The following is a 12089-nucleotide window of genomic DNA, read 5'->3' on the forward strand; positions in this document are numbered from 1 at the left end:
GCATCATCACGAAGATTAAAATCCCAAAGAAGGTAAAGTTCTTATGGTCCAGAGCTTATAGAAGCCTTAACACCCATGATAAACTCCAAAGAAAGTTTCAGCATTTTGCTCTCATCCATTCTATGTGCTGCCTCTGTTTGAATAGCAAGGAGACCTTGGACCACTTATTCTTGCATTGTGACTTTGTTAGGAAAGGTTGGTCTTTGCTGTTCAGAAATTTCAATCTGGACTTCTGTCTCCCTAGCATGATTGCTAGTTGGATGCTTGAAGGGCTCAATAGCAAAGTTTTTCGTTCGAAGGAGAACATTCTGTGGAGATGTTCTACTTGATCTCTTTTGTGGTGCACTTGGAATGAGAGAAACAGTAGAATTTTTGAGGACAAATATAATTTTTTTGATTCTTTTTGGATGGTGGTTCAGCACAGCTTCTTGGTGGAGTAGCAACTCCACCAAACATGTCTAAAGGTTATAGATCAAGATAGGGTGGAATGGTCCCAATGTGCTTGAGAAACATGTTTTGAAGACGAGATCTAAGGGGGCATCTTCAGCCCACACATCATTCCAAAAAGTGATTCGAGTGCCATTTCCAAGCTTGAGGTTGGACAAAGTTTCCACCTTTCTCCATGCTTTGGAAATACCTATCCAAGAACTTTTCAGGCTGTTTCTAGATTTACCAACAATATTCCAATTGGGTTTTAAAGTTTCTTGAATAATAATATGCTGAGTTTTAAAAAGTGAAATTCTGTGAAGCAAACAAAGATATTAAATGTCTATTTGAAATCCATGGGAAAAACTGTTTGAAATCCCTTGAGAAAACCTGTGAAACAAAGGACTCAAGAAAATATTAAGAGAAGAAATATCTCCTTAATCCAAGCTGGTGCATCAGTGGTTGTAGCAGCATGCATCCCAAGATCGTTTGACGTTTCTTCTGCTTTTGCTTCTTTGCTTCCGAACTGCCCATCTTCTATTATTTTCTTGGTCACAAATACCCCTCTCTTGTGATGTTTTCATTTTGCTTTATGTTTTACTTGAAGGGCATTCTTTCATCAAGGAGAATAACATTTTGTTGGTGCAGCTAGTGAGAACCTTGTTTTGGTTTCTTTGGATAGAGCGAGGCAAGAATCCTCTGCATGTTTGCAACTAGAACTATCAATGATCTTTTGGATCATATTCTATTGTGGGGTCTCTTAAATTTTATGTTAGGTATCCAAATCCCTGTACACAGAAAAATACCCAACAAGACAACCAAGAACAGAGGAACGCTCTGATGAATTTATATATGAACTTCAAGGGAAAATATAGAGGTAGTTTCCAGATAACATCAAGAACAAAGATAGATGAGAACAAGCAAACCAACACTTTTAAGGGGGCTGGAAATCCTCTCCCACAAGCTAGGCTTGATCACCAAATTCTCCATGCCTTCCCTACACACCCCAAAACCATTTTTAAACCTTCCTTCCTATTAGATCCTCACTACCACCCTGTATTCCCTCTTCATGGTCCCCACTGCTTAGCCCAATTCTGTTATCACTCTTTTCCTTCCTACTATTTCCACTGCTTCTTCCTTTCTGGCCCTTCCTTATATATGTCTTCACAATTGGAGGCCTTACAATTTACTACCTTTCTTATCTCTGTTCATTGGAAGAGGTTTTTGGAAGTCTTTTCGGCGTGGAGTTTGGCTTCCCCCCGACCCCTTCACACCTTCCCATGGAGAGTAAGTCTTAATCAGCTTTTCTAATTAGGCAGAAAAAAATTCTTGAGATCTTAAAAAGAGCAAAAGTATAATGTATCTAATCAAAATTGGGCCTTGGCCAAAATAGAGTCAATTTAAGTCAAAGTTGTGGGATCATCTTGTTTCCCTTTTTATCAGCTTCACTTTTTATGTGTTTTTTTGTTTGTTGAATAAAATTCAATCTACCTCTTTCGAGAATTTCTTCCTGAACCTAGACACCTTTGCACCTTTTCCATAACTAGACCTCAAAGTACGTAGCAACTTAAAACTAGAGGGATGATGAAGATGTAATCTAGAATTCAGAAACGTATGTCTTATTCTCATTGAGTCAAAGCAATGTTACATATTTATAAAGAGAATAAACTAAACCCTAGAGACTATGTAAAATTACAATAAAGGACATATGTATATATATATATATCATAACAGAAGACACCTTACAACTGGTGAATTAAGAGTTATGATCGATACCCACTAGCCATTTTCCCCCTATTAGCGATATGATCTGATATGATGATTCCTTTTCCCTTTTTCTTTTATATGCAATCTCTTCCTTAGATAGTTTCCTTTTCTATTTTTGACCTTTACCTTTTATAGGAGTTTGTAGACGTTGAACATTTTTGTTTCTCGACACCTATCAAAGAAAAGTTCCTATCTTATTTTATAAGAATAATAATTCACTATTTTTGTTACAGTGAATTATAATAAACTTTGAGCTGTCTCAATTGATTATCTTAATGAAGAGACTTTTTCTTTTTCAAAAAAAAAAAAAGAAAGCTCACTATAATTAATACAGAAACTTTAAGATGTCAGCCAAAGTGATTACTTTCACTAAGAAGTTCAAGTTTTCTAGAGAAATGATCGAAATCATCACTAACATTGAATTCTTTAATGTGTAGGCTTGATTTTGAAGCCTCTGAGAAGGAGCCGTTCTTTTATCAGGTATCATCAATGTTCATGTCAATCTTGTTAATATTTTATTTTTTTATCTTTCTTAAGGATTCTGATTAGGATTGGATATTTTCCTTTTTAGTAACTTATTTGTTTAATATAGTTGGATCTTTGTTGTATTCATTATTTCTTCATATTCTTTGTCATATGAACTTAATAACTTTTTGAACAAGAAACAAATTTTCATATTTCAAGGCTTTTTCTTTTTGAAATCGAAACAACACTTTTCATTAATGAAATTAAGAATAGATTATTGCTCAAAATAGAAAGACCCAAGAAATGCTCAAATTAGTTGAGATATTAGGGTGCGCCTGACATTTTGCTTTGTACTTTTTTTCCTTTCTAAAATCCCACCCTCAGCACCTTCTCTCTAATCTTTTTTCCTTGTGGGAGTCATACCAACCTACATTTCTGTCACAGCTTCACGATCACGACCATATTTTTTCTCCTCTCATATTTCCCTCCTATTATCTTGTTTCTTTTCTCTCTCCCTATCTTTTATTTTATTTTTTCATATGGAGAAAACTCTCTTTGTTGGAACCTAGCGCCACAAGTCCACCAGCAAGTGTATCTCTTTGTAAAGCTCTTAGGTTTGAGAGAATTTGAATTGTTTAATCCATTCACCAAAAAGATGTTTATATTCAAGTTGATCTTTTATCTTCTTTCAATCTTGCCCAATCAGTGGTTGAGAAACATGCAATGTTAGTATGATCATTATACTTGTATAATAAACCACGATTGGGAGCAGCGTTTAGGTAACACAAAATTTGTTCCAATGCAACCCAATGATCAATTGTAGGACATTACATGTATTGAAAAACAATACTAACCAAGTATGCTATGTTTGGTTGAGTCATTATAAGATAATTAAGCTTTCCCAGGGTAAATTTAGTTTGGTTAGGACCATGACTATGGACATGGGCAGTGCATCCGAACACCCAAAGGGGAACATCAGGGATGAGACGAGTGGAGGGATAGGATTCTTTGAGGCAATTTGACGGTGTCTGGAACTGAAGGACATGGGAAGGCATGCAGTTGATGAGATGAGCGACAGTGAGAATGGCATCACCCTAGAGATAAAAAGGAAGAGAAGTGGACAACATAAGAGAACGAGCAACTTCTAGAAGGTGTCGATTTTTTGTTCTGCAACCCCATTTTGTTGGGTGTGTAAACACAAGAACTTTGGTGAACAATTCCTTTAGAGGATAAGAACTCATTAAGAGAGTGGTTTTGAAACTCACGACCATTATTACTTTGCAGGATTGCAATCTTTGTATTGAATTGCTTTTCTATGGTGTGATAGAAGTCGCAGAATATGGAGGTAACTTCGTATTCGTTGGAGATAAGGAAAACCCAAGTAAGACGAGTAGGGTCATCAATAAAGGTCATGAACCATTGTTTCCCAGAGGAGGTAGTGACCTTGGAAGGTCCCCAAACATCACTATGAACAAGAGTAAAAGGTCGGGTTGGCTTATAGGTTTGTGATGGAAACGAGACTCGATGTTGTTTAGCTTGTATGCACACATCAAAAGATAAGGAAGAAACATCAACTTTAGAAAAGAGATGAGGAAATAGGTATTTCATATATTTAAAGTTAGGATGACCTTAACGAAAATGCTACAACAGAAGGTCTTTTTCAGAAGTGCTAAAGTAGGAAGATAAAAGACTCGTCTTAGAAATACTACTAAAGGAGGCATCATCATCAAGCAAGTAAAGACCCCTGTTGTGTTGGGTAGTGCTAACCATCCTCCTCAATCTCAAGTCCTGAAAAGAAACAGAGTCAGGTAAGAATGTTGCTTTGAACTTCACGAGTAATCTTGCTAATCAACAGAAGATTATATGAAATTTGTGGCACATGCAACACATTGTGTAATAAGAACCCATCAAAAGGGAAATCTTCCCTTTCCCGGTAATGGGAGCCAAGGAGCCATCAACAATTCTTATCTTCTCATTCCCAGCATACGGAATGTAGGACACAAAGTGTTCAGAGAAACCGGTTAAATGATCCGTGACACTAGAGTCCAGGATCGAAGGATTCTTAACATAAATACAAAAAAAAGTTTAGAACACATTGCTTAGCCCCTCGATGCGTTGTCTTTGTTCCAAAGAAGAGGAAACTTTGGATCATCTATTTCTATAGTGTCTCTTTACAAAAAAAGCTTGGAACACTTTGTTTAGGATTTTTGACTTGGAGCTTTGTCTTCCTAGTAAGATTGTTAGCTGGATGATTGAAGGACTCAACATTAGAGGTTATAGCCCAAAAGGAAACATCGTATGGAAATGTGCGACTCGATCCCTTTTGTGGTGCATTTGGAAAGAAAGGAATAGTAGAATTTTTGAAGATAGTTATAATTCTTTTGATTCTTTTTGGACTGTGTTGCAACACATAGCTTCTTGGTGGAGTACGAATTACACCAAACACTTTTGTAATTATATCCTTTCAATGATTTTCAACAAATGGAAGACTATCATTTCTTAGTTCCTTAGCTTCTTCCGAGGAGGGCCCTCTTGTCCCTTGCCCTTAGATTGTTCTGTTATGTTATATGAATATACTTGTTTCTTATAAAAAAAAAAAAAGAAAAGAAAAAGAAAAAATACTAATGAGACTAAAGGATTGAGGTATACTTGACTGGACAATAGCTCTAGTTGGACTAGCATTCTCACTCACATAAGAAGAGGAAGTAAGGAATGAGGTTACCAGATTCTCAGAACACATTGGTACAGGAGTGTTGGATGTCGTCCCTGGGGTAGCCTCAATTGCTGCAATCTGTTGTTGAAGCCCTTCCAGTTGTTGTTGAGTTATTCTCGAAGAGGAAGCTTGAACGTCAGGATTGAAATATGCCGAAGATTCACCAACCTCAAATATTGGGTGAATTTAAGGATTCTTAACGTTGGGATAATAACTAAGGTTAGTGGATGGCAGGGCATACAGATTTAATGGTAGACGCAGTGGTGGCCGGCCAGAATTAGGTGGCAGAATATGAATCAGGGCGTGGGGAGCAATTTAGGCCACGCAAGCAGAAGAGGGTTGCACAGATGGGATAGTCGGAATTTTTTGAGGAAGAAGGATCGGCGCGTGGAGGTCCGGTAGCTAGCTCATTGATAGGAATATGACTAATGGTTTACTCGCAAACATAGCATACAATCATCAACCATGAAACTTTAACTTGAACATAACACAAGAGCTTTCTTAAGATTTCACACTTTTTATAAACATTAACATGTATTACACAATACAAGATGGTTTTATGTTATAGTTTCATGTTTGATGGCTATCTCTATACAATTGTATTTACTGTGTTTTTATTTTATTTTTTTCACTCCCTCTGGGGGTTTGTATCCCTTGAATATTTATTCCTTTTTTATTATATCAACGAGAAGTTATTCCTTGTTATAATTAAAAAAAAATCAGTTTCAGGGTTCTGTGTGGAGTCTTTTTTTTCACAATGATCCAAGAATATTGTTATCTAGCTAGTTCTCATCTATTTTTTTTTTTACTTTTATCTTTGTTTGGCATTTTGACGTTTCTTAGTTCCTAAAGGAATCTTGGTTTGGAATTTTGAAAACCATTATTTTCTATGGCATGGCGAATTGTTCTGAACTTTCAGATAAATCAGTCTATTCATGGTGTTCATGGCGTTGATGTGCAATTTTGTGGAGTTAACTTCCTGGAGTCATTGGTAAGATATATTTTCTTAAATCATCTAAGGCTCTGTTGATTTTCCTATCTGGTTTTATATTGTTTATAATATGTATGCTGGTATAGTTTTTCCATTATTTGACATTGAATTATTTGTTTTAGTTAGAACTACTTTTTTTCAAGAATCTATTTTTGTTATGAGATTTAGCTTACGATTCCAATGTACTAAAGGATGGAAGACTAAGCAAAGAAATTATTATTACCGAGTTTAATTTTTAAAAATGGTAATCCATAAAAAGAAAAATCATTATTAAATGGGGCCTTATTAGTTGAAGGATTATTTTTTAAACTCAAATGAGAGAATTTTATTAATGTTTATAAGTTTGTGAATACAAGAATACGATTACTCTATTTATAGCAAAATTAAACTAATAAATTATAGCAAGATTGACTTTTGGGTGTTGTGTTTTTGTTGGAGGCAATTTGATCTCATGGGAGAGTAAGAAGTAAAACGTAGTTTCACGATCAAGTGCAGAGTTAGAGTACAGAGCAATGGCACAAGCAGTGTGAAATAACGTGGTTACATCAATTCTTTATTCAGTTAGGTTTTAATACTACAATTCTGAATAAGTTGTGGTGTGACAATCAAGCTGCTCTCCATATTGCATATAACCCAGTATTTCATGAGCGTACTAAACACATTGAAATTGATCGTCATTTTATTTGAGAGAAAATACAAGGTTTGGTGTCTACTCGATATGTGTGAAGGCTGGAGAACAATAAGGGAATATCTTTACAAAAGTTTTAAGTGGAGTTCGAATAGAGTACCTATAGAAAGCTAGATAAATGGAGAAGATACAACCTCTCTAGGGTTGGGAAGATTACATTATGCAAATCAGCGGGTGCGTCCTTTAGGTTTCCCATTTCTATTCCTTCTTTATTACTCTCTTTGTATAAATCTCTTGTACTTAGAGTTCTTATTAATAAAGAAGTTTTTTGTCTCCATTTAAAAAAAAGTTATGTAAATCAGTTCTGTTCAACATCTCCACATATTACACGTCTGTTTTTCTCATGCCAGAATCTGCCTTAAGCTCTTTGGAAAGAATCACGAGGAAGTTCCTCTTTGGAAAGAATCATGAGGAAATTCTTTTGAGAAGGAAACAGGGGAGGAAAGCGAAACCACTTAGCAAAATGGGATGCTGTCATTAAATCATATAAAGATGGAGGACTCAGTTTGGGTAAGCGGAAGCATAAGAACTTGGCCTTATTGTCTAAGTGGGGATGATGTTTCTCAGTGGAACAAAATTCCCTTTGGTGTCAAGTGATTAGAAGCATACATGGCAGCAGCACCTTCAATTGACATTCAAGTGGAAAAGAAACCATGAGCCTAAGGAGTCCTTGGATTAGCATATCAAGGCAATGGCATAAAATTGATTCATTGGCCCTCTTCAAGTTAGGTGATGGCAGTAGAATTCAATTTTGGAAGCACCCTTGGATGGACAAAATTACCTTGGAGTGAATTTCCAAGACTGGTTAGGATTGCACTCAATTTTAATGGGTCAATTTCTGATCATTAGGACTCTTCTACCAGCTCTTGGTCCATTTATTTCAGAAGATTGCTCAATGATGAGGAAATATTAGATTTTCAGTCCTTGTTAAATCAGATTTCTTTTTCACAGCCATAATCCTTTCCGGATCAAAGTTTTGGTCCCTTGAAACCTCAAGTTCCTTCTCGGTAAAATATTTGGTTAAGCATCTTTCTACATATTCTCCAATGGATATTTCTATGTACAAAAGGCTTTGACAATCTAATAGTCCAAGAAGGGTAAATATCTCCATATGGATTATGTTGTTCAGAAAATTAAACTGTGCATTAGTACTTCAAAGAAAGCTTCCCTCCCATGCCCTCTCACCTCATATCTGCCCCCTTTGTGTTGATAATCTGGAAAACATCCAACACCTTTTAATTGACTGTGTATTTGTATCTAACTGCTGGTTCTGCCTCCTCCAAACCTTTAATATTTGTTGGGTTTTGATCATGATTTTAAGAACAATGTGACTCAAATTCTTGCCGGTCCAGCCTTGAAGAAGAAGACAACTGATTTGTTGTGGGTAAACGCAGTAAAAGCTCTCTTAGTTGAAGTTTGGTTTGAAAGGAACCAAAGTGTTTTCCATGATAAACCATCAACTTAGATGGAATGTTATGATCCTGCTAGTTTGAATGCATCTTCATGGTGCTTATTATCCAAATCTTTTCAGGATTACTCTTTGCAGAAAATCTTGTTAAATTGGCTAGCCTTCATAGCCTCTTCACTTTGAAGTCCTCGAACATTGTCTTCTGGATCAGCCCTATGCTTCAACCAGTTTTCTCGGTCTGATGCCTTAGCTTTTAAGTTTTATGTTTTGGACAGATAATTATTGTTATCATTATGTTTGGCATTGTATTTGGGGCTTTCGTTTGATCTTGCAATGAAATTAGGAACCTAGTGTAAGTAGTGTAGGGGTGTTTATTTTCTCTTCTTGGAAATGATGAGGGTGCTAAGGAGGTGTCAACCTAGTTGAGATGCCCGGGTGTGCCTGCTGATCCTCCCCCCATTGCTCATTGTATAACCCTCATGTACCATTGAGTTCTTGTCTGTCTATTTTTTAATATTAATAATAGTGAGATTCGTTTCCTTTTTAAAAAAATAGACTACCTATGGAAAAAGCTGAGCATGATTAATATATATACTCTAGCTTGAGGGGGAGTGTTATAATATATATATATAGGAGCTTATTAGTCGTTTGTCCATTATTGTAATTTACTAGTCTTTAGTTAGGGTTTCCATGTACGCCTATATATATTGAACTCTATTATATAGAATGAATCAAGGGAGTTATTTCATATTTTCCTCTAACTTCAACAATCCTAGGTAGTAAAAAAACTAATTCTAATCCTAATAAACTAAAGAACCTAACCCTAATCCTAATAAATTAAGGATTTGACCATAATACCCTTTTCCTACTACATCAAATAGCTTCAAAATGTTATGCCCAAATTTAACCTTATAAATAATTATTTTCTCTTTAACAGGTATCGGAATTTTCACCCTCTACGTCAAGTGCTATGGGTCTTCCTAGGGAGTTTCATGAGCAGTGCAGGAGATCATTGGAGTTGAACTACCTGAAGGTTCTTGAACTTATTTAACTCATTGTTTTTCTGGAAGCCATTTTAAATTAACATTTTCTACTTTGGTTCTGCCTAGTATGTCTGTTGTTCTTTTGCTTTAAATTTGACATTCTATCAATTGTTATCTTTTTTGTATGACATGAATGATAGACGTTCTACTGTTGGGCAAAAGATGCTGCTGTAAGTGTCACCAATATAATAATTGATTCTCAGACTGAGGTTCCAGAAGTCAAAGTTTGTACTGCTGCTTTACGCCTGATGTTTCAAATTTTGAACTGGGATTTTTGTAATACTGGTGCTAAGGCTAGTATCAGCTGGTACTTTGCCGGAGTCAAGGATCATGGTGATACAACCAAGAGAACTGAGTATAATTTGGTGCAGGTGATCAAATATCTGCTGCTGGTGCTGCGTTGTTATAATTAATTTTTTAATTTGTCAAGTAAATTGAATTTTTATACTACCATATTGAATGAGTTTTCTGTTAGTCATGTTTATGGATAATTAAGGATAATGGATCTGAAAGAGGAAAATGGAAGTTTTAGAACAGAGATAAAGAGATCAAAGGGACATCTATAAACAAAATATTCTAAACAAAGTATTACATGTGAAATAATTAAGAAATTGTATTAGAAAAGCGAAATATAAGCCATTTAAAACAAAAGAACAATAATGAAAGAAGCCCCTCTAGGATTTCTAAAGTGAGAAAATTATAACTAAGAAGTTTACATTTTTGGATCGAAAAGAATGAAGAATAAAATTCTATCCAAACATGATTGTAGTCCCAATTTTTTGACGAGTTCTTGTTCTTTCCAATGTCATTATAACTTTTTACCCTTTATTATCGAACTGCTCTCTCAACTTAACTATTCTGTTTAAAGGTGGAAGAAGGTCTCTGTTCTAATTCTTCTTGACATCTTTGTCAACTTTTAGGATTGTGTAACAAAACAAGAAGCTTTGAACTTTGTAGGCACTTATGAAATCAACCCCTCTATTGGACTTGAAGCACCTTGACATTAGATCATAATCTAGTTAATTCTAACTACTGTTATCAAAGGCCCTTTCAATCAATTTGAAACCCTAGAACGTTGTTCTTTTTTCTTTCACGGTCATCACTGCTCTATTGGCAACCAAGGAGCAGTTAATAATATGACTACCATCAATGAAAGTGGTCTGATTCCTTCTTGTGGTTTGTCTCCTGTTGTGAGCTTTTCCTTTTTTTTTTTTTGTTTTTATATCTCCGTGTGTTCTTTCATTTTTTCCCTATTCATGTTTTATTTTAACAAAAAACGAAGGACTACCATCAATGAAGGTGTCTTGGCTTTGGGGCGGTAGCATCCATCACATATCTCTGTTGAGGTCATACCAACAATAATCTTATCCATGTTGAAATAGGTTTTAAGTTATCACCTTAATCAGAATAAGTTTATAATTCTTCTTTAGAAATTAAATTTTCTGTGTCTACGTTTCTCTTGTTTAATACTTAAACCATATTCTTGGATGTGTTAGGATACATTGTCATTTTTCTGCACTCTCCATTGTGTGTTAAACATCAAACAAAATTTGTTGGATTGAAGTTAGTCACTGTTCTTTTATCTATTTAACGATTTTGTTTCAGTAGTTTTTTGTTTCCTACCATACAGTTTTTGTAATAAAGGTGTCAGTTGCATAACTATTGTTTTTGTTGTATAATCTTTCACAACGTCTTTACTCTCTTTTTTGGTGTTGTAGCCTGGTCCTGCTTGGCATGATGTTTTGATTTCAAGTGGGCATATCTCGTGGCTTTTGAATTTATATTCTGCACTTCGGCAGAAGTTTTCATGTCAAGTCTTTTGGCTTGACTGCCCTATAGCTGTATCTGCTCGAAAGCTAATTGTACAATTTTGCTCCTTGGCAGGGGCAATATTTCATTCTGGTAAATGCTGCATTCTTACCTATCTGTGTCTCAAGTTTGCCACATGTTTATTTTTTTCTACTCAAGTTTTCATTTGTTCTGTTTTTCTATCCTTGATATTCTTTTCATATTCTTTTCTCTCTCTGTTGAAGAAATCTTTTTTGATCTGATGATGCCCTTATCTAGTTAATTATAGTAATTGTACCACTGTGGCTTTCAGTTCTGAAGTTAGTCACTCGACTAGCTTGGAGTTTGTAATGGATGAATTAGTAATTTGAAATTATTATGCAATTTTTTGGTTTTATCTTTCTATGCTTCATGGATTTTCTTTTCTGTAATTCTGTTTTCAGGCTCTTGGGTGTTGCTCCTCCTTTGGCAATATCAGTGAATATATGTGTCCTTTAAAAAATAAATAAATACATAAATAAGAACAAATTAACGATCCTTGTTTGTTTCACAAACTTTCGAAATTTAAAACTCAGGGTATTATTATCTAGGGAACATTTAAATCCACATGACATGGGTTATTTTATGTGCTCCAAACTTGTGGGAATTTTGTACCTCTAGGAAATGAATGAAGTCTAATTAATCAATAAATTAATATCAATTAATAATTATTGTTAATTTTAAGTAATTATTGAATATAAATATATTATTTGTACTTAATAAATTTTTAACTAATACATTGATCATTGATATTTTATGTT

The 12089-nt window shown here is 35.0% G+C and overlaps 1 protein-coding gene across 2 annotated transcripts in view; it reads left to right on the forward strand.

Annotated features, from left to right (window-relative positions):
* LOC101215118 (exportin-4) overlaps positions 1-12089 on the forward strand; it is a 65550-nt gene that overhangs the window by 10300 nt on the left and 43161 nt on the right. For both annotated transcript variants that reach the window (XM_011661964.2, XM_011661965.2), the window contains 5 exons: positions 2631-2673; positions 6291-6362; positions 9396-9491; positions 9642-9872; positions 11220-11403. In XM_011661964.2, coding sequence (XP_011660266.1) covers positions 2631-2673; positions 6291-6362; positions 9396-9491; positions 9642-9872; positions 11220-11403 — 626 coding nt within the window. The remainder of the gene's footprint in view (positions 1-2630; positions 2674-6290; positions 6363-9395; positions 9492-9641; positions 9873-11219; positions 11404-12089) is intronic.

The sequence above is a fragment of the Cucumis sativus genome, chromosome 1 (genome assembly GCF_000004075.3).
Source record: "Cucumis sativus cultivar 9930 chromosome 1, Cucumber_9930_V3, whole genome shotgun sequence".
Taxonomy (NCBI): Eukaryota; Viridiplantae; Streptophyta; class Magnoliopsida; order Cucurbitales; family Cucurbitaceae; genus Cucumis; species Cucumis sativus.